The 24,126-nt window shown below is 42.2% G+C and overlaps 1 protein-coding gene across 1 annotated transcript; it reads left to right on the top strand.

The window, feature by feature from the left end:
- Nucleotides 1-1,744: 1,744 nt before the first annotated feature.
- On the top strand, nt 1,745-23,510 carry LOC131246880 (probable inactive purple acid phosphatase 27). Its single transcript, XM_058247339.1, is given in 13 exon segments — nt 1,745-2,073; nt 2,945-3,036; nt 14,580-14,652; nt 14,765-14,887; nt 15,653-15,745; nt 16,960-17,054; nt 17,056-17,087; nt 18,257-18,338; nt 19,046-19,178; nt 20,381-20,586; nt 21,400-21,525; nt 21,976-22,285; nt 23,123-23,510. Coding segments are annotated over 13 exon segments (1,881 nt in total). The 5' UTR covers nt 1,745-1,854; the 3' UTR covers nt 23,420-23,510.
- Nucleotides 23,511-24,126: the final 616 nt, after the last annotated feature.

Here is a 24,126-nt window from a genome sequence, read left to right as displayed (position 1 = left end):
AAAATGATTAGCCTATACTTCTTTATAAATAGCTTGATCATTGTTACAAATGATGATTGAGGGGCGGATGAGTATTACTCTAACACGTTGTTCATCCATCTCAGTGTAGAGCTTATGTTCAATCAAGAATTGAGTTGAGTATTACTCTAATATGATTGCACTTTCTTTTTATAGTTACACTAGCAAATGCATTACAACCCTCACAATCACGTGTGGCCTCATGTTTGATTGAATCGTGCAAATGATTGAGGCTGACGGGACTTGCGGCTGAACAATGTTCCTGCCAACGAATTTGAGAGGTATTTAATCGTGGGTGGCCCACAGTTCCTTTGACTTTTTAGGTGGCAGGCCTTCACTATTTCATCTCAAGCCCACAGCGCCTTGACATGTGGTTATTTTTTCTCTAATTTCGGGCCCGCAAAGTATATGAAAGTGGGATGGATTGGATGATCCTGACAACCGAGTGAGGGGAATTTCTTCTTGTAACTTTGACAGTGAAGAGTACCTACTGGTTTTTAAAAAAATAAATATCGACCGAGGATGTCGACATACATGTAGCAGCGGTGTGAACAATCTTCTCTTCCTGCCGCACATGTTTTATTGGGACGGCCGGCTTATTTGACTTACATATATAGATGTAACTTGTTCAGTGCTGGTGTGAACCGTACCAGGATTTCTCCGCATCAAATTTTTTATAGTCATTCTTAATGGTGGACCATGTGCTGGATCGATCCATCAGTTTACCAACGGTTGTGGTCCATCCTATCTGGTTTTCGGATAATATGGTGGACTAATCTTTAAGTAGCAGATGTGTCAAATGGGTCCTTCTCATCATATTCTTTGCCTTATTATGGATTGATAATGTTTCGAAACACAAATCCATCGGATGATCCTGGCCATCATCTTATCAGTGCCTCCAAATAGACGGTAGAATAACACACATAGGAAAGTGAAGCTAGACTTATGAGTAGCTTTAATTTTTAAACATGATCTATCCATGATAGGCACTGCTGGTTGAACGGTATTCATCCAAATGCAGGCCCTTGTTCCAACCGTCTCAGCTGTAGGAAGCCGGAAAAAGATATTCGTTTGGCTGTGAACCCAACCACAGGAAATAGTGGGGACACTGACGCCCACTTGAGTTTTGGGTCATCTCTTTAAATGATCTCTCCAAATGGATGGACGGCATGGATACAACATATACATAATGGTGGGGCCCACAAAACGTGGTGACGTCACTTCTCGTGTGCAGTAGCTGTCAGAATAACTTTCTTTGCCAGGAAGCTAGGTGGGGCTACCGTGATGTCGTTGTGACATGGGCCAAAAAAAATAGGCGGATCCAAGACTCAAGTGGACCGTAAGACAGGAAGCATTGAGGATTGAATGTGCACCGTTGAAACATTCGCGAGGTCACAAATCTTTTGGATCGATCTAATATTTTTGTGTTTTCAGTTCATTCCAATAGCAATGACCTTTTGAACGGTAAGGATGGCATATCAACATCACGATGGACCTAGGGAGGTTTAAACGGTAGGCATTTCCCTACCCACATTTTCCACTCATGCAGCCCACTTGAATTTTGGAGCTGCCTCATTTTTGGCCCCCATGTCCTTAACATGATCTGGAAAAACGGACGGACGGGGTGGATTTATCACAAACATCACGGTGGGCCCCACCTAGCTTTCTTTTTATAGTCATTCTTAAAGAGAAAAGACTCTTACTACAGAAACCAAATATCTCACATTGAAAGACGACTCTTTCTTCCATTCATTGCCGTCTTTTCATGTTTGATTCCCACCATATACCTCTCTCTCTCTCTCTCTCTCACTGATTTTCTTCTCTTTGCAACATCTAATGAGTTTCCAGACAGTAGTATCGGTTGAAATGAAGAAGAAGCTGTTGTCGGTGCCTATAACTCTTTTACTGCTGCTGTACCTGGCTACCACATTATTCGGTGTGGCTGCAGCTCAAGGCGGGGAGCAGCCATTGTCGAAGATTGCCATCCACAGAGCCACTCTCGCTCTTCACGATTCCGCCAGAATTCGGGCCTCCCCTCTCCTACTCGGTCTCAAGGTAACGCCCGTTATTTCTGTTTTCTTTCTCAACGCTATATTGTAGTCTTGCGGAGGTGGTTCATTCATGCTTACGCACACATCATCTATACACGTGGAATACATTTAGTCTCGATCGAGACCGCTCATATCGTTGGAAGCCAACTACCTGAATGATTCTGACAGTTTGATTGAGTGGCCATGAATTGGATAATGGAATTATCTTATCAAAGTAATTTGCGGGCCATGGAGCATTGACAACTGGGCATGTGATTTGAACGGACTGGATCGGCGTGCATGCAGGTGACGGTAAAGTGGATGAGGACCGTGCTTGTGAAATTATATCATACTCTGGCCATGTACGGTAGATCTCGACTGCATATGTGGCATGCATGTACATCGTTCCAAATGGCCTGGCCCACTAGGATGGAACACGACTCAGAAACTACACCAGTCAGATGATCCTAGCCATCTGATTGGTGACCATCGAATGGATGATCGAAAAGATAAATTGTCTATTTTCCAATTTCTTTGTTCAAAGTCAAATATCTGGTATAATCCAATGGATGCGATTTTTGGGTCATGATCCATTTGTTGTGATGCCCATGATTTGGACGGTCTGGATTGACATACATGTATGCTGCGTGTGTAGTGGATTTGCCTGCAAGTGCAATCACCTAGTAGAGTATGGTATAATTCCTCTTCACAATTCCATACTTTAATTTTCTTTACTTCTTCTTCTTTTGAATCCAACCATTGATTTAGAGTTAGAAAGGATGACATTCTATTTCTGTATTTGCCAATTATTCTCTACACAATAATATTGATTTTTACAATCTGTATTTGCAGAAACTATGGAGTACTAATCTCTTTATTTGCTTATCTGTTTTCAGGAGGAAGATACTGAATGGATAAATCTGGAGATTGAATCTCCCAATCCATCCGAAGATGATTGGGTGGGAGCGTTTTCTCCAGCAAATTTCAAGTAATGCATCTCTTGTTCCACTTAGCCATTTCTATAATTTGAACACTTCATGAGTCGTTGTCAAACATGTACTGGATATTGTACATGGCCACTTGTAGAAGCCTGATTTTCCAATAATTTATAAAAAGATATTAAACTATAATCTCTTAATAGTATATTTTGGTTACCATAATAGAAAACAATGATAAAAAGCCTAAAGGATTTAATATGCAAGGAGTATGGGTTCTGTCATGGTGTGGAACAGATACGGAGCAACTGTAAATGTGAATCCAACACCTTTGGATTTAAGCAACCAACTCAAAATGATATTGGCACCTGATTGGACTGCTAAATACGACCATCCTGTCTACATTTGGTCATATAGTAGTACAAAGTTGATATTGTGTATATCCAAAAGTAGAAAGGATGGGTGTATTTGTTGGGCATGGATAGCATGACACCTTACATTGAGTAATTATGGATCAAGCTTCACAATTACACGAACGCCAAATTAGGGAGCCAAAACCCGAAATTTGGCGACCTGCTAGAGTCAACCTCATCGATAGGAGAGTAAGCCTACTCTCTCTCTCTCTCTCTCTCTCTCTCTCTCTCTCTCTCTCTCTCTCTCTCTCTTGTTGCGCAGCACGCCAACAACGCTGTGAACCGAGATCCAATCTCCGATCTCACCCACAAACGATAAACAAGAAGAAATATAAACTAGAAAATAATCAAAGCAATCCAAACAAACCACAAGACAAGATATACGTGAAAAAACCCCAAACAAGGGTAAAAAACCATTGATGCAAACTTCCACTATGAAGAAAAACAAAGATTACAAGGCAATATACTAACCTCTCCCTTGGAAGTACAGAGAAAACTCTTTGCCCACACCTTGGAATAACTCTTATTATACCTAGAAAAGCCTTAGTAACCCCTATTTATAGTTTAGGCAACTCCTCTTTTGCACCATTGCGAAAACCGACTCAAAAATCCGCAGTCCGCATCAAATCCGGAAACGAATCTACGTAACCTCGACTGGTCGAGCATGGGCCTCGACCGGTCGAGCACCTCTAAACCCAAAACTTGATGCTCGTTGGACTTTGAGTCGAGCAGCCCTCGATTGGTCGAGTGGGTCACTCGACCGGTCGAGCGGCCCCCAGATGTGGCTCCACATCTCAACAATCTCCCACTTGGAGACAAATCACCATAAACCTTCATCTTGTACATCCGGAGTGCACCACCTCCCCGTCTTCAAGCCTAAAGACCAATCAAAGCTTAACAAAGCTTCAGCTTCTCCCGTGTGATCGCCTTGGTCAGCACATCTACAGGATTCTCACTTGTATGAATCTTCTCCAGAGCAATCAATCCATCTTCTAGTAACGAACGTATGAAGTGATATATGATGGCAATATGCTTGGTCCTTGAATGAAAGGCTGAATTCTTAGCCAAGTGTATTGCACTCTGACTGTCACTGTACAGCTTGCAATCTGCTTGCTTCTTACCCAACCCTTCCATGAAACCTTGCATCTACACCATCTCCTTGCACGCTTCTGTAGCCGCAACATATTCTGCTTTCGTTGTACTAATAGATACTATCTTCTGTAACTGAGAGACCCAACTGACTGCAGCATTACCCAAAGTAAAGACATAACCTATAGTGCTTCTTCTGCTGTCGATATCTCCTGCCAAATCTGAATCTACGTAGCCTTGTAGCTTAATTTCCGATCCACCATAGCACAGCCCTACATCCTTAGTACCTACTAAGTATCTAAGGATCCACTTCATGGCTTCCCAATGTTCCTTACCGGGGTTGTTCATGAACCTATTAACAACTCCCACTGCTTGAGCAATGTCTAGCCTTGTGCTCACCATGGCATACATGAGACTCCCAATAGCTGACGCGTATGGGACTTTAGCCATGTAGTCCTGTTCCTCCTACGTCTTTGCACCTTGCTCCTTAGATAGCTTAAAGTGGTTGGCTAATGGAGTGCTAACCGGCTTAGCACCTCCCATATTGAATCGATCAAGTACCTTGGCTATGTACTTTGCCTGTGACAAAACTAATTTCTTATTTTTCCTGTCACACTTTATCCTCATGCCTAGGATTTGTTTTGCAGCTCCTAAATCCTTCATGGCAAATTCTCTAGACAGTTGTCTTTTGAGATCTGAAATGTCCTTCATGCTTGAACCGGCCACAAGCATATCATCAACGTACAGAAGAAGGATGATGTATGTGTTAGACAGGCTATGTTAGACAGGCTGAAACATACCTTTTATAGACCTTGTATAGCTAGCATACCTTATATAGTTGGTTTTCCATAGGTAGATGATTCTGATTTTATTTCTTTCCTTGTATAGATGCTGTAATCTCTATATATTCAACCCCTTTGGGTTGTTTCAAATACACAAAAGCTTTCAGCTCGTCTCGGTTTACATGGTATCAACGCATCACTGATCCAAATCCGGCACCACCTGTCAGATCCGACCACCCCTGCGTCGTCCGGCCACCCCTGTTGCGTCGTCCGATCATCCCTCTGCTCGTCCAAGCACCATCTGCTGCTCTTCCCGTGCCCCTGTTGCAGATCCGACTATCCCCTGCTCTTCCGAACGTCCCCTGTTGCAGATCCGGCCACCTCCTGCGCGACCGACCGTTCGTCCGACCACCCCCTGCGCGTCCGACCACCCCCTGTGCGTCCGACTGCCCCCTACTGCGTGTCCGACCACTCCTGTTGAAGATCCGACCACCCCTGTTGAAGATCCGACCACCCCCAGCGTCGCCCGATCTGTTGCTGTTGCTGCTGCGTCGCCGGATCTACATTTTCCAGATCCACAGGTCCTGTTGCTGTTCCTATTCTTCTTCTGCTGCAACTGTTGCTGTCCTGTTGCTGTTCCTATTCTTCTTCTGCTGCAACTCTTTGCGTGCTTTATATTAACTCCGGTCAATGGACAAGAACTCATCACGTACAGAGGCCCCAAGGTGTAGTTTTGATGGTACCAACTATTCACTATAGGCCATCCATTTTCAGAACTTCCTGAAGGGTCGTGGTTTGTGGGGACTAATTGATGGATCTGTTACTATTCCCACTTCCACGGATGCCGATAAATTGGCTGATTGGGAAATGAACAATGGACGGATTATTACCTGGATTCTCGATTCAGTCGATCGGTCCATTGTTGTTGGCCTCACACCTCATCGCACGGCTAAGGCAATGTGGGAGCATCTTCAGACAATTTATCAACAAAGTAATGCGGCCCGGTCATATCGTCTGGAACAGGATCTCGTTAACCTTACTCAGGGTGACGACAGTATTCAATCATTTTATTCTAAAATTGTCATAATTTGGACTGAAATGGCCTTGATGGATCCAACATGTCCTAATGACTTTAGAATTTTTCAAACTATGCGCGAGAGTGCACAAGTTCGCCAATTTCTTATGAAACTGCGTCCGAAATTTGAGCATTGTCAGGCTGCTCTCTTGAACCGTAGCCCTACTCCTTCATTGAATTCGGTTGTTAATGATCTATTGGCTAAGGAACAACAACTGAAAGTTCTATCACTTCCGTCCTCGACTCTGGGATCATCTGATATGGTGCTTGTTGTGTCCACCACTACACCAACACGTGGCTCCTCTCCTTTAACATGTCGCGGCTGCAATAAGGTGGGTCATGTTGTTGCTCAATGCAAAGAATGGTGCGCTTATTGTCGACGAACTGGTCATGGCATTCAAGATTGCCGTACACGTGCATATGCATCTTCTTCCGTCCGTGGACGTGGTGGTCATGGTCGTGGCCGTAGTCGTGCTCTTTCTACTACTGCTGCCACTATTTCTTTCTAGCCGACTGTTACTGCATCTACTGTTTCTGCTGAAGGTCTTTCATCACCTTTGACTCCTGCGATGCTCCAGCAAATCGTTCAGGCCCTTTCTGCGGCCGGTATGTCAGGTATATCCCCATCTTCTACATGGTTCTTCGATTCGGGTGCTTCCAATCATATGACCGGTGCTGTATCCCATCTTCGTGACATTCGTCCCTACACCGGCAATCAGGCTATTTCTACTGCGGATGGCACTAGACTACCTATTCAGTCTGTTGGATCATTGACTTTCTCTCCTTCTGCTCATCGCCAATTCACCCTTCGTGATGTGTTTCATGTCCCTAACCTCTCCTCCAATTTAATTTCAGTTGGTCAACTCACATCAAATAACTGCTTAGTCATATTTCTTCCCAACTGTTGTTTTGTGCAGGATCTGGCGACGGGGAAGGTACTTGGGAGGGGTAGGCGGCATGGTCGTCTGTATGTGCTGGATTTTGATCCATCTGTCACTCCGGCCCGTTGTTTCTTTTCTCCTTCTGCATCAGATATTTCTTCAGCAAATAAATTGTGGAAACTATGACACTTTCGCCTGGGTCATCCACATTCCGATCGGTTACTTCAGTTAATTTCGTCTGGCATGTTAGGGAATATTTCTCTTAATAAAAATGATTTGGATTATTCTTGTTCTTCCTGTTGTCTTTCAAAAAGTAAGTGTGTTCCATTTTTCCTAAGTACTACAAAATCATCTTCTATGTTTGAACTTGTGCATAGGATGTTTGGGGTCCTTCACCAATTATGTCTCTCTCTAGGTTACGATACTATGTAATATTCATTGATGATTTCACACGTTACACTTGGATTTACTTTCTACAATCGAACTCACAGGTTTTTGAAAAATTCAAGTTATTTCACTCTATGGTGGAGACTCAATTTTGGGTTTCAGTTCAAACTCTCCGCTCTGACTCAGGGGGGGAATATCTCTCAACTAATTTTCGTACATTTCTTCAAGGGCATGGAATTATTCATCAAACCACCTGTTCTGATACTCCACAACAGAACGGGGTGGCTGAAAGAAAAAATCGTCATATTGTTGAAACTGCCAACACCCTGATAACAGCTATGAGTGTTCCTCATTCTTTATAGGCTGAAGCAATGTTACATTCCGCCTTCTTGATTAACCGGATGCCAACCAAAGTTCTGAACAGTAAAACTCCTTACTCTGTTCTCACTGGCTTACCTCCTGCATATTCCACATTTTGTGTTTTTGGTTGTATCTGTTATGTTCACCTGGCTTCACGTGAACGTAACAAACTATCTCCAAATTCAGTCAAATGTATGTACTTGGGATTTGGGGAAACTCAGAAGGGTTTTCGATGTTATGATCCGGTTTCTCGTCGTGTTCGGGTTTCACGACATGTTGTTTTTCTTGAGCACATTGCTTTTCATTCATCTCTTCCTCCTCCGCACACTCCCAACTCTCCTGGTTTAACTGCCTTTCCAGAAATTCCGTTTGCCTCAAGTACTCTCCCTCGTCCGTTGCAGGTTTACTCACGTCGACCACGTACAGATCCATCACCTATTACTCAACCCGAACCTACTGTACCCGTTGCTGATCCCGAACTTACCTCCATCTGTCGTTCCGCTCGTGAACATTGAGCGCCTGATCGGTTGATATGCTCTATGTCTGCCATGAATGCTACTCTAGATACCGTTTCTATTCCTACTTCATACTCTCAGGCAGCCACTCATGATTGTTGGAAGAAGGCTATGGCAGAAGAACTTGCAGCATTGGCAGATAATCATACGTGGGACATTGTCACTCGACCTGCTGACCAACAGCTAATTGGTAGCAAATGGATTTATTCGGTCAAACTCAAGTCTGATGGATCATTGGATCGATACAAGGCTCGACTTGTCGCTCAGGGATACAAACAAGAATACGGAATTGATTATGATGAGACTTTCGCTCCCGTGGCCAAGATGAAAACTGTTCGTACTCTTCTGGCTATATCTTCTGTTCGCTCATGGCCACTCGCTCAGATGGATGTGAAAAATGCCTTTCTTCATGGAGATCTTCAAGAAACCGTGTATTTGAAACCTCCTCCTGGCTCCTTAATCCCTGACAATAAGGTATGTCGTCTAAAGAAAGCCCTGTACGGCCTCAAACAGGCACCTCGGGCATGGTTCCAATGCTTTCACGATGTTGTTACGGGTGCTGGCTTTACTCAAAGTGGTCATGACCCATCCTTATTTTTACGCATCACTGCTCACGGAATTGTCATTGTTCTGGTCTATGTTGACGACCTCCTACTGACTGGTAGCGATACTGCTGGCATCTCGGCTTTAAAGGAAGTTCTGCAATCCTCCTTCAAGATGAAAGACCTCGACCATCTCACATACTTTCTTGGGCTTGAAATCTCACGTTCTAAATATGGGATCCTGGTCAGCCAGCGTAAATATGCCAAAGATCTTCTCGCTTTGGCATCATTGGCAGATCAAAAAACAGTTCAGACTCCCTTAGAACTTAACATTCATTATGGCCGCGACGATGGTGATCTACTTGCACAGCCCGACTTATACTGTCGTTTGGTTGGGAGTCTGGTTTACTTAACTATGACTCGCCCTAATATTACCTATGCTGTCCAAGTCGTCAGTCAGTTTGTTTCTGCTCCTCGGACTCTTCATATGACTGCGGTGTTACGCATCATACGGTACCTATGTGGAACTCTAGATCGATCACTGTTCTTCTCCTCCACGGCGACTCTGGACCTTCGTGCTTATTCGGATGCTGATTGGGCTGGTTGCGCTCTCACACGAAGATCTACCACTGGCTACTGTGTTTTTCTCGGCACTTCTCTCATCTCTTGGAAGTGTAAGAAGCAGGCCACTGTTTCCAAATCAAGCACAGAAGCCGAGTATCGAGCGATGTCTGCTGCGTGTAGTGAGCTTGTTTGGTTACGTGGACTTCTTTTCGACTTGGGCATTCCTGTGCAGAATCCTACTCCACTCCATGTTGATAATCTCAGTGCCATTCAGATTGCTTCTAACCTGGTTTTTCATGAACGGACGAAGCATATTGAAGTTGACTGTCACTTTATCCGTGAGAAATTTCAGTCTGGGCTCATTTCTCTACCACATGTTGCATCCCATGATCAAATTGCAGACATTTTCACCAAGTCCTTAACTTCTGCACGTCACTCATTTCTCGTTGGCAAACTATTACTTGTCGATGACCCGCATTAGTTTGAGGGGGGATGTTAGATAGGCTGTGTTAGACAGGCTGAAACATACCTTGTATAGACCTTGTATAGCTAGCATACCTTATATAGTTGGTTTTCCATAGGTAGATGATTCTGATTTTATTTCTTTCCTTGTATAGATGCTGTAATCTCTATATATTCAACCCCTTTGGGTTGTCTCAACTGTGCAAAAGCTTTCAGCTCGTCTCGGTTTACAGTATGACGTATTAAACTTATTCAAGTAACAACAGTGGTCTACATAACATCTTCTAAAACCATTTCCCGACATGAAACTGTCGAACTTCTTGTACCACTGCCTCGAGGCCTGCTTCAGGCCATATAGACTTTTCTTCAATATGCACACCTTGTTCTCCTTTCTTGGTACCACGTATCCTGTCGGCTGATGCATGTATATCTCTTCTTCAAGGTCCCCATGAAGAAAGACTGTATTAACATTTAGCTGCTCTAGATGTAAGTCCTCCGTAGCCACTATACTCAAGACCATGCGAATCGTAGACATTTTCATCACAGGTGAAAATATTTCAGTGAAATCGATACCTGCCTTTTGTTGAAACCCTTTCACAACCAACTGGCCTCGTACCGTTTCGAACCATCGTGCTCCTCCTTCAATTTGTAAACCCACTTGTTATGAAGAACTTTCTTACCCTTAGGTAGAGTGACCAGCTCTCATGTACGATTAGACTCAAGAGAGTTCATCTCATCATTCATGGCCTGCTCCCACTTAACCCGTGTATTTGACTATAACGCCTCTTCAAAACACTCTGGCTCACCATTATCTGTCAGCAGTGGATAATGTAAGGAGGGTGAGTATTGGACCGTGGGTCTCTTCTCCCGAGTAGACCTCCTCACAATAGGTGTCTGTGGCTCTGCCTCATAATGCTCCCGTGCATGATCATCCTGTGGCGCTGTAACACCCGTGTCCAGTAACTCTTTTAACTCTACGAATTCTTTCTCCTCGGCCTTATTTTCTTGCACACTGTCCTTATGCATCACTTTTTCATTGAAGACTACATCCTTGCTTTTGATGATTTTCCTGTTTTCTGCATCCCAAAACCTGTAGTCAAAATCATGTTGCCCGTAGCCTATAAACGTGCACCTCTTTGACTTCGCATCCAGCTTGTTTCTATGCTCTGCATCAATGTGAACGTGTGAAGTGCAAACGAACACTCTGAGATGTGCGAGGTTCACTTCTTTCCCAGTCCACGTTTCTTCTGGTAGTCCACCATCCAATGGTGCTGAGGGACTTCTATTGATGAGATATGCGGCAATATTCACAGCATCTGCCCAAAAGGTCTTGGGCAACCCTGCATGTAACCTCATGCTCCTAACGCGCTCAAGGATGGTTCTGTTAATGCGCTCAGCCACACCATTCTGCTGCGGTGTCCCTGGAATCGTTTTCTGATGTTTGATTCCATTTGCTGCACAATACTCCTCAAATTTCTTATCACAATACTCTCCTCCATTATCAGATCTGAGACATTTTACTGTTTTACCTGTCTCGTTTTCTACCATAACTTTCCATTTCTTAAATACATCAAATACATCATATTTGTGTTTTAAGAAATAAACCCACAGTTTTCTACTAGCATCATCAATAAAGGAAATAAAATAACCTGAACTACCAAGATATGATACCTGTGCCGGTCCCCACACATCAGTGTGTACAAGCTCCAACAGATGCGTCTTTGGAGCACATCTTGTCATCTTGAAACTTATCCTCTTCTGCTTGCCATATACGCAGTCCTCGTAAAATTCCAAGTCAATAGACTTCAGCCCTGGTAGCTTCTCTTTTAACAATAGCACTTTCATCCCTTTCTCACTCATATGTCCCAACCTCTGATGCCATAACTATCCATTCACTCCAGTTGATGCAACTGTGAGTGAACTATACGATCCTGAAGTCACGTACAAAGTACCTTCCTTCTTGCCTCGAGATATCACCAAGGCCTTTTGTGATCTTCCAGGAATCACTGGGGAATGTCGTCACATAACCGGTATTGGCCAACTGCCCCACTGAGATCATGTTTCGTCTCAAACTCGGTACATGTCTGACATCCTTCAATTTTAAAGTCGTTCCATCTTTCTAACTTATATGAACGTCTCCCTTTCCAACGATACTGCACGATTCATCATCACCCAGGTAGACTCTCTCGAAGTCACCTGACACATAATCACACAGAACTTCCTTACACGAAGTGGCATGAAACGAAGCACCCGAGTCTATGACACAAGACTCATTTCTCGCATCAAGAGACAAGATCAATGCCTCTGTGTCACTCTCCTCAGATAGATTCACTGAATCCTTCCCGCCTTGAGAGCTTCCTTCTTGTTTCTTGAACGCCCTGCAATCACGTTTCATGTGCCCATTCTTCCCGCAATGCCAACACCCATCTCTGTCTTTCGATCCCTTAGACTTCTTCCTCGACTTAGAACGTCCGTGTTTATTGCCTCATTTGTTCAGCGATCTTCCTTTTCCTTTAACGTTTAGAGCATTCTCTAAATCCCCTAAAACTCCTAATGCCTTTCTTCTAGATTCTTCGCTGAGAATTAAACCGACCACATCATCAAATTTCAGCTTTGTCGACCCTGAGTATTGCTCACAACAATCACCAAACCATCCTAACTGTCTAGCAAACTGGACAAGATCAATAATGCCCTGAACTCATCCTCAAAAACAATGCCAACGGATTCCAACTGGCTCGTGACTGTATTGAACTCGTTTACATGTTCATCCACGCTCCCACCATCTGACATCTTCATGTTGAATAGTTGTTTCATAAGATGAACCTTGTTGGACGCTGAAGGTTTTTCATACATCGTCGCTAGGGCTTCCATTAATTCTTTTGTAGTTTCACCTTGGATATATTGAAGGCGACGCTCTTAGACAAAGAGAGTCGGATCGTTCCTAAAGTCTTCCGATCCAATAAAAACCATTCATCATCTGTCATCTTTTCTGGTTTCTTCTCTTTTCCTCCTAGAGGAATATAAAGGTCCATCTGATACAGATAATCTTCCATCTGCATCTTCCAGAAGGCAAAGTTTAAACCATCAAACTTCTCAATTCTAGTCTTCCCTTCTTCCGTCATCGCTCCCAATAGAACTAAACCAATAGCTCTGATACCAGTTGTTGCGCAGCACGCCAACAACGCAGTGAACCGAGATCCAATATCCGGTCTCACCCACAAACGATAAACAAGAAGAAATATAAACTAGAAAAGAATCAAAGCAATCCAAACAAACCACAAGACAAGATATACGTGGAAAAACCTCAAACAAGGGTAAAAAACCACGGATGCAAACTTTCACTATGAAAAAAAATGAAGATTACAAGGCAATATACTAACCTCTCCCTTGGAAGTACAGAGAAAAACCTTTTGCCCACACCTTGGAATAACTCTCATTATACCTAGAAAAGCCCTAGGAACCCCTATTTATAGTTTAGGCAACTCCCATTTTGCACCCTTGCGAAAACCGACTCAAAAATCTACAATCCGCATCAAATCCGGAAATGAATCTGCATAACCTCGACTGGTCGAGCACCTCGGAACCCAAAACTTGATGTTCGCTGGACTTTGAGTCGAGCAGTCCTCGACCGGTTGAGTGAGCCACTCGACCAATCGAGCAGGGCACTCGACTTTGAGTCGAGCAGTCCTCGACCAGTCGAGCAGGGCACTCGACTGGTCGAGCGGCCCCCAAATGTAGCTCCACATCTCAACAATCTCTCTCTCTCTCTCTCTCTCTCTCTCTCTCTCTCTCTCTCTCTCTCTCTGTTATTGTTCAAGACTTTGAAAGAGGTGGAGCGATTACTCTGCATTTGTGTTTCACACCATAACAAGTCCAAAGAAATATCCCAAAAATAACGATAGATAATGAAAGAAAAAACTGAAAAATCTGTGTATAGAGGTCTTCGACACAGATGCATATGTTAGTGAGGTGACACATTTATGCAGAAGGAAAACTAAAAGAGTGGCAGTGTTCTCATTGCATAGCTTAGCTCATGTTTGGCTTCTACTTGAATTATGACTTCATGGATAAAAACCGATTGACCAAACAGATGGAGCCTCTAGGGTCCATGTGGACGTTGACGCCTATCAGATGGAATTGTGATTCTTGAGTTTGTTTTAAATAGTTATAATTAAACTTTAACGACCCTTGTATTCATATTGAGGACTGGGCTTCCAGTCATGTTTTCTTTGCTTTCAAGTTGTATTTAATATGTAAGTAATGCTGCTGTGATCTTTGGCCTAATTCCTGATTATGAATACTAGGAAACATCATTTATTTGTCATTTCTCATGAATAAAATGATGTTCCACAGTTCAAGTTACTTGTGGCATCCAAATGCAGCCATAATGAATTTCCGGAATTGCAATTTAGTTAAATCGATCATCCAAACACAACTTAAATGTGCTAAAATTAGACCAATCTTCAACTGAAAACCATATTAATCATCCTCTCAAATGTAATTGTTGTCTCATGTTTATACTGCAGCCTATCTACATGTACTCCAGAAAGCGGCAATGACATGACAGACGCCCCATTTATATGCTCAGCACCAATAAAGGTGTGTGCAATTTTTGTGTTGCTTCTAACCTTGGGGAATGACTAGAAAATTATGAACACATCTTTCTGTCTTCAAATTTCTCTAACTTCAGCAATGGTGTCCTTATTTTCAGTTCCAGTATGCAAATCACTCCAGTCCACAATACTCAAAGACAGGGAAAGGTCTCTTGAGGCTTCAATTGATCAATCAGCGGGCAGATTTTTCTTTTGCATTATTTTCAGGAGGACTTTTAAACATAAGTTTGCTTTTCTGTTTTCTCTTCTTGTTCTGTTTCGTGCCGCATTGGCATGTCTGTGCAAGATTGGGGCTGTTCATCAGGTGTACCCTGCTGTTGTACTTCCATTGGTCCGAAGTCTGAACATAGGCCGGGTCGGGCAATCAGGTGGACCACACATTTGTTTACAATGTGAACCACTGAAGAACCATTTTCAACAATCCATCCTTCTGTGCACTGCACTTGGTCCGGGTCTGTGTGGTCCCAGCACAAGCACAGTGTGGCCCACAAGGCAAACAACCCAGATCTCAGTCGCATGCCACATTAGCAAGTGTGGGAAGAGTAGGATACATGTTCCTGCTCTCGCGAGTGTCCATCAGACTCATTTTGTTTTCAGTAGTCAAAATTTAGAGGGAGTGGAATATGTTTCTTTTGTATTGGGTTGCCTTCTCAGGTTCTCAGGTAAGAAACAGAAAGCTTGTTGTGAGCATTTTATCTCCTTACTCTCATGTTAGTCAATTTCTGGCCTGGTGTGTAATCTCTGTCTCTTGTTTTGCCAGTGAAAGATATTGATATCTGCCCCAAACACTGGTGTATTTGCGTACATCCATTTTCCATTTCGGAAAGTGAAATTGTATACAAGTGTAGTATTTCAATTAATGAAATGGAAAATGGGCACACGCAAATTAATTAGGATATAGTGGCTCTTTTTCTTCAAGGCATCATTAAGGAAGATGAATGGCACTAGTAATGTGAACTAATTTTAATATATTTGCTATTTTGCAGCCAAAGCTAGTGGCAGTTTCAAATACCATCTCTTTTGCAAATCCAAAGGCCCCTGTTTATCCACGTCTTGCTCAAGGGAAGTCTTGGAATGAAGTAAGTCGGTTTCATTATGGTCTTCTTTAGGTTGCATGTGTTGAGATTCTTTTCTAATGAATCATCAGCTCTCGCTAGAGCAATGATCCAGCATTTCTTCATACCTTATTCCAGTGAAAATTGTACATGGGGCCCAGGTGGGCCAACCTAGGAATGGTCCACCATGGACTCCGAAGATTAAGGGCTTGCAAAGTGCACAGCATAAGTAAAAATGATCTTATTGTCTGCTTTGCAAGCTCTAAATTAAATGACTTAACATCAGATCAAAATGCGTCTAGGGTCATGTGCAATCAATAGTCACTAGGTCAAAAGCAGAAGAGAAATTCCAATATGCTTGGTGCAAGGACAGATTGAAGAGGTGATTTGCCATAGTCATGCCAATGTGGCACACTTATGAGAGATCTGGGCAACTCGTAAGGTGGGGGAACCATGAATATGATTTGGCCCAAAAATCAAAGAGGTTCACTCATCAGATGGACAAGCAACATGTGTAAGTTGAATATAGGTTGTTTGTGTCCTAGCAATTTATTTTTCCCATACAATGTGACTAACCTAGCGAGCACGTGGATAGAAGAGGAGATCATTGTTTTCTTCTCAAAATAGTCCTTGAAACTACAAGGAGAGATATCTAAAAACAAGAATAAAATTGATATTATTGATGGAAGTTTGTTTACAAAGCCCTCTCATATGACTTATATAAGCTATAAACCTAAATTTGCAACTTTTCCAAAATAGTAAACTTCCCTAAAATAATAAATTCATTAAGAATAGTAAACGACGTCTAAATTAATTCAAACTCTTTCTCATGACTCAAAGAATTACTTTAAGATATTAGAGGAGTCTCCAAACCCTAAAATAACAAAAACCATAACTTACTAAAAGTAGTAACTTTTGACTAAAGACTTAAAAATAAACTCTAAAACAACCTATTTTTGGAAAATGGTTTACGGGCCAACAGATTTTCGCATTGGACAACATGTTGAGTTCATCGATAGTTTTCCAACGAAATATTATACACACAAAATGAATAATCTGTCAAAAAGTCATAGTTGTCGGAAGTGCATTAGATTCTTGGAAGCCTGATTTCTTTCAATCCTAGTTGTCCATGAGATTTTCCTTGATTTGTTCTACATCGCACCCCTCCACTTGATTTAGGACGATAAATTATACATGTACATAGTATCTAAAGACATGTGGCTTCTGTTTTTTCCCAGATGACCGTAACCTGGACGAGTGGCTACAATATAAATGAAGCAGTTCCTTTTGTTGAATGGGGCATGAAGGGAGAAACTCAAATGCGCTCACCGGCTGACATTGACATTTAATCGTAACAGCATGTGTGGTATGACTACTTTTTTTAGATAAATGATGCCCCCCAATATGTCCCATGCATAGGATATCAGAGCTGTGAAAAAGGTGGACCAGACCATGAAGATCACCTATCTCAAAAATCAGGCTGGTCCTATTGTCGGGTGAGCCACATTGTCAAAATCAATAGACATCAGAGGTTTGGCTCAGCTTATATGTGTAGCCAACCTAATGAGTTGATAAGCCTGATTTTCTATGCCAGGTGATCTTCACAATACCGTCCATCTTTTACATGCCAGGTGATCTTCACGATATGGTCCATCTTTTGCATGTCAGGTGATCTTCACTATACAATCCATCTTTTACATGCTAGGTGATCTTCATGATACGGTCCATGCATGGTTCCAATATCCTATACATGTTACACGTTGGGTGGAAAGACAAGCTTGTATCTGATCCTACGGTTAAGATGATTACCAGATACGAGCAACAGTTTAGATTGTCTAGAGATAACCTAATGGACAATAAGGTATTCTCTTGTTATTCCTCTCAATTTTCTATCTGGGAATTACTCAAATCCTGCCTTTTACCAAAGAAAATGCCTCCCTTTACAGCCCATCTTTTGTATGGCTCCAATATCCTATACATGTTACATGTTGGATGGAAAGACAAGCTTGTATCTGATCCTATGGTTAAGATGGCCACCAAATACGAGCAACAGTTTGGATCGTCTATGGATAACCTAATGGACAATAGGGTATTCTCTTGTTATTCCTCTCAATTTTCTATCTGGGAATTACGCCTTTTACCAAGGAAAATGCCGCCTCCTTTTATAAAAGGGAGGAACTAAGAGGATTAGGAAGAGTTCAGATACATTATAGTTTACCGCTCTCACATCTGAACTCTCTACCTTATCATAATTCTCTCTTGTTTGAATTTGAATTCAAATTAAAACTTCGAAAGAAACTAGAAAAAGAGATATCTACCCAGAGATATTTCGAAGGAAGAGCCACGTGGGACCCAACCACTAGTGGTTGCCTACAAGTGAGCCCCACAGGCCCATGTCCAACATGAAGTCCCATTGTCATGTGGACAATATGTCCTACTTACCATTAGCTTGACTTTTTCTTTTTATGTAATACTATCCCCTCAATGGGCCTGATTTGTTTCATAAAATGACTTAATTTTGTTGCAAACTTACAGGTGCACCAGCAAGAACATTTGGTTGGAGAGATCCTGGTTTCATACATACAAGTTTCTTAAAAGATTTGTGGCCAAATTCAGTGTATTAATCTTCTGCATACATATCTTTCTAACTAGAGAAACTCTAAGTGAACTAACATGTGGAAACAACCCACACTTGTGCCAGATCAGTGCCGGTGGTTGGAGTACCCTATTCTGTATTCAAAGTCTCAAACATCAGGCCAATCTGGTCATCAGGTGCACTACATATGTAAATGGGATTTGGACCATTGGATCTTAACTGTTCATTTAGATGAGTACACTTACAAAGTGCACTCAAGATAGTTCACTTGGAATTCCTCTTCTAACTATGATGTTGATACCCCGAGGGTATGCACACTATACTCTGGTTTTCAGTTGTACAAATGGACGCAGTTTAATGATCCAGATATTGGTCTGCTAGACACCTAGCAGTGGATGGACCATGCTCCAAAATTCTCCCAGATCAGAAAGTCCTATTGACCAATCCTGGGTTTCGTTTTTAGTTGAATGTGGATCATCGTTGTGCTTCTCTTGGCTGTCTATTTGCATCACAAATTGAAAGGTAAGGATTGTCCTACCAAGTAAATTTTTGGTTGTCCATATTTGGTAGGTGAATAAACTGATAATCAAGATAACTGGACCATGAGCAGCACTTATAAAAACTGAAAAGCAAGTATACTGTGCATGTCCAGGATGGAGGATCATATAATTTCTCTGAGAAGAGATAAAGATTTGATTCTTATGATGGTGTTGGTGGTGGTGATTCAGGTACACATACAAGCTGGGCCATCGGTTATTCAATGGTACATATGTTTGGAGCAAAACTTATTCCTTTAAAGCATCCCCATATCCTGGGCAAGATTCATTACAGAAAGTTATCATATTTGGCGACTTGGGAAAGGTACATACAAGAAATCAGTGGCTGCACCCTTTAAGGGAGATGATTGTATCACACAATGTGCATTGAAAGTCCATGCATGCATATCTCCTACCATCCAAAGATGGTTGAAGGGAATGTCAACACATTTCAAAATAAGTTGTTTAGGAATCCCATTTTGGAAGATGTATTGAATTCTAGAACATCGAGTGATTTGTTTGTAGCCACCCCCGGTACATATTGTGTGTACCTAAGCTTGGTTCGTTCTCAAAATTGACAAAAATACCTCTAGTTTCTGGCATTTGATCTCTTGAAGAAAACTTCTCTGCATTTGGTGGAAAAGCTTGCTGCTTCTTCTATTTTGATTTCTTCCCAATTCCATGAAATAGTGGTGGTCTTTGAAAATGAGGCCCTCTAACCAGCTAGAATTCAAATGGACTTCCATGGATAGCGGGAGATGCAGTGTTGTACGATGTTTGCCCAAGAATATCTACGGCACACTTCAATTGTCAGTTTGTGCAAGTTGGTCCCATGGTCCAATCATCCAAACCATTAATATAATAGGGCCAGCTCTGAATTCCCATGAACCAACTATTTCACCAACTGAAGGGTTTGGATTTGCCACGTGGGAGGTTTTTAGTGCATGCCCACAAATCAACGGCTTGGATAACTTAACCATGGGCCCTATTTTTACAAATTGAAAACCTGACCATAGTATTTTTATTCTCAAGTTGAGCATTTTATAGCTTGGGGGAGATTTGAGTAGACCCACTCTTGGCCTATCTTGGCTATAACTCGTAAAATAGCTGTCTTGGGACACTTTTGTTTTAGGAGGGCATTACATGACCTCGACGCACAATATACTTGGGTTTTCATTTCTAACAAGTGGGGCTCATGACTCAGTAATCTAGACCATCGGTCTGTTGCAACTAACCATGTATGGACCCTTTTTAAGTTGAATGTGGGACAGTTTCTGCATTTATCTTTCCGACCATCTATTTTGTAGGTGACAAGTAAAAGAAACATTAGGATTGTTCTATCTTCCAGTATTTGGAGGCATACTCCATCCATTTGTCTAGATCATTAGACTGTGGGCCCCACATCTCGGAATTGAAAACCCAAGTGCAACATGCAAAACCAGTGAAAGATCCCATAATTCCTCTTATCTCCTTGGTATGGTGGATGGTGAATCGGTGATAGAGATTAATTTCTACTGTATGCTGCAGGCAGAACGTGACGGTTCTAATGAATACAACAATTATCAGCCGGGCTCTCTTAATACCACTGACCAAATTATCAAGGACATGGATAACATAGACATTGTTTTCCATATAGGAGATATAACATATGCCAATGGATATATCTCTCAATGGGATCAGTTCACAGCACTGGTAGAGCCCATTGCATCAAAGGTCCCATATATGATCGCAAGGTTTGCCCGCCCTTTTAACCACTTCTCACGTAGTTTATAAGAGGTTTTCTAGCCTTATGCAAGCCATTCTCGACACGGATGCACATATCAGCCTGGAAATTGTGGGAGACATTTAAGCTGTGCATAAGGTGTCTCCCATGGTGGAGATGAACTAGGAAAAAATCCATGGTAATCGAATCATCAGTTAGGCCACTTGTGCAAACTGAATATGGACTTGGAAAGTTTTTTTTCCTTTTGTATACGGTTCGCACATGATGAGTGGACATCATGATTTCGGATGTGGGTCATACCTTATTCACCACTCTGATGTCACAGTTATTCTCCAGGTTGGACCTTGTGCTGCATGTGATGGTGTATCTAGGCTAGCAAACATAAAGTTTATAATGTGAAAGATAGATAGCAAGATATTGGAAATGAAATATACTTCCACCCTTGGTGACTCACTTTTCATACATGTGGCGTATGCTTACAAGATCTGAACCAATCATTAAGGTAGGCCCTATTGTAAAATTAACACCAATTTGACAATGGACATCTAAAAGGTTATTGTCAGACCAGCGTGATTTTTGAGGTTGGACCATCCAAGCTATAGACTACCTGAGGATTGTTTTGGATTTCTTGTACATTTCCCATGCGTGTGAAAAGCTTGTAACTGATTAGTGAAGCCTTTGAATGCATGTCCCTTTCTTGGTCACCATCGTTATACACTTACTATCAGTGTACAGTGTACATTGAAGCCAATGCCTAAGATCTTGGGTATAAATGTTGTATCTTGGTAATCCTTGAAACTTTTGCGATCTTATTTGCTTGCAGTGGGAATCATGAGCGTGACTGGCCAGGGTCAGGATCATTCTATGAAAATATGGATTCTGGTGGGGAATGTGGCGTGCTGGCTGAGACAATGTTCTATGTTCCAGCTGAGAACAGAACCAAGTTTTGGTAAAAATTAAAGTGTTTATTTTTTGCACAATTTCATTTTGCTCAAGTCATGATTCATGCTTATCTAGCACTATCTGTTCAATGGGGCCCACATGCGACATGGCTTGATGATTGGAGTTATTTCATCACATGTGAAACAATCCAAAACTCAGTCTAAATTTGGTGGATATGCTGCATTTGTATGACCTAATCCAACCAAAAGTTGGAAATTGCACCAACCAACTTGTCGAGTGGGCCACACGATACAAAAACAACCAAAGGACGATGATCTAGTTTAACCTACATGGGTGTCCCACCTGATAAGTGGACCAATGTGAAAGCCCACCTTCTGGATGGCTCATGTGGCATACATACGTGAGTAAAGCCGATGCAATTTTTTTCTGCTGAGGTGTATGTGAAGAATGAGCATTACTCGTTTTTCACCATACTTAATGTTCCAATCTTCTACAGGTATTCTACAGACTATGGTATGTTCCATTTCTGCATAGCAGACAGTGAACATGATTGGAGAGAGGGTTCGGAACAGTACAGATTCATCGAGCATTGCCTTTCATCAGTGGATAGGCAGAAACAACCATGGTTGATCTTTGCTGCTCATCGTGTTCTTGGCTACAGTTCAGCGTACGGGTACAGCCTGAGTGGTGAATTTGCAGAGCCAATGGGAAGAGAGAGCCTACAAAAGCTTTGGCAGAAGTACAAGGTTGATATTGCACTTTATGGTCATGTTCACCAATATGAAAGGACATGCCCAGTCTACCAGGTATGTATGAATAGAAAAGGAATGTGGGTTTTGGTAGGTACTTGTGTGCATTTAAGATATACATCCTAGCTTTTGAACTTATGGATTACTCTTAAAAGTGTGATTCCATATGTGGTACATACCCATTTCCTAGTTTAACTGCTATATATAATATATCACAAGTTAGAGTCGCTACTCTTAAGTGTGATCTGATTACTTGAAAACGCTAGAGTCTGCAATAGCTACAATGGACCCACACAAGTGTGCTCTATGAAAATCCGAGGAATTCTATGCAAACGCGCTTGATTGCACTTTGTAAGTGTTCTCACCTCACATATGGAAACGAGGTATGCGTTTGCAAGATTGGAGCTTCTCATCAGTGATCTCCACTATGTACATTCCATGTCTCAGAAATCAGGCTGATGTGACCAGTGGGGCCACACCTGCAAAACAAATCAATGGTTTAGATATATTAACGAGCAATCCAAATTCTACATAAATGCATTAGATCGGCCTCGATTTTCATACACGGAATCTGCGCGAGCATCAGCTAAAGCTTTAATCTTGTATGCATCACTCGTAAGTACACTCAAACAAGTAGACTTAGTAGAGTTTTGCTAAGCCTAGATGCACCTCTACACATGGCCACATGTGCCAAGCTCGATAAAATCCGAACAATCCATCACATCGTCTCCACTGTGATGACCTGGCCCGTAGATCACGCTCAGATGTTCAGAGCACGGATATTCGACTTTTCTCCCATTTTCCATCCTCTTTTTTTTTTTTTTTTTAATGGTTACATGGGTTGATTTTCCAAAAATATGATATGGTGCAACTGGTTTCTTTGTGACTGTGCAGAACCAATGCATGAATGCAGAGAAATCTCACTACTCAGGAACTGTGAATGGAAGCATCCATGTCGTTGTTGGCGGTGGAGGCAGTCATTTATCAACTTTCAGTGACATCACGCCGAAGTGGAGCATTTACAGGGACTCCGATTATGGGTTCGTGAAATTAACTGCACTTAACCACTCGTCGCTCCTCTTTGAATACAAGAAGAGCAGCGACGGTCAAGTCTATGATTCCTTCACCATTTCAAGGGACCACAGGGATGTATTGGCTTGTGTACATGATGGTTGTGAACCTACTACATGAGCCTCATAGTGAATGGTCCTGATTGATTATTAATAAACTCTAAAATCTGAAATATTATGAATGTTATAGTGTACCATGAGCTGTTGATCCACTTGTTAGTAGGGAGACTGCTCCATCAATTCATGGCACACGTCTGATAATATGGCAAACATGTGTGAATTCTGGCTTCTCCTTAGGTAAGTAAGTCCCTTGATGAGCATGCTCTGGTGCGAAAATCAGGTTGGTCCACTCTCATCAGGTGTGCTGCATGTGTATGAGAAAAATGGAGAGATAGAGAGAGGCGAGAAATGGCCCTTTCACACGTTAGGCCCAACTGATGAGCAGGCCGGCTTGATTTTTGGGCTAGGGTATGTTCACAGTGGGACCCACTTGATGATTGATCTGGATCTCACATGTGTGTCACCAACATTTCTCTGCTGCATTATCGACAATTTGCGAAGAGATTGAGAAAGGGAGAGCAGATGATCCTTGACCCCATGTTCCTCGATGTGGGACCCACCATTCAGCCATCTAGACTGTTGAATTGTTTTAGCTCGTCTCCACCACCTGATTAAGAATTTGCAAAGACAGACGGAGAAGGGAGGCATTAGATGATTCCTGGCTTAGGTTCCTACAAGTGTGGTGTATGGCTCAGTCACACTGACCATTCTCCCTCAAAGGCATTCCAGATTGGAAGATAGGAGCCATCAATGTCCAAACTTTTCATC

This window comes from Magnolia sinica, chromosome 5 (genome assembly GCF_029962835.1).
Source record: "Magnolia sinica isolate HGM2019 chromosome 5, MsV1, whole genome shotgun sequence".
Taxonomy (NCBI): Eukaryota; Viridiplantae; Streptophyta; class Magnoliopsida; order Magnoliales; family Magnoliaceae; genus Magnolia; species Magnolia sinica.
This window is presented reverse-complemented; position numbering and strand designations above follow the sequence as displayed.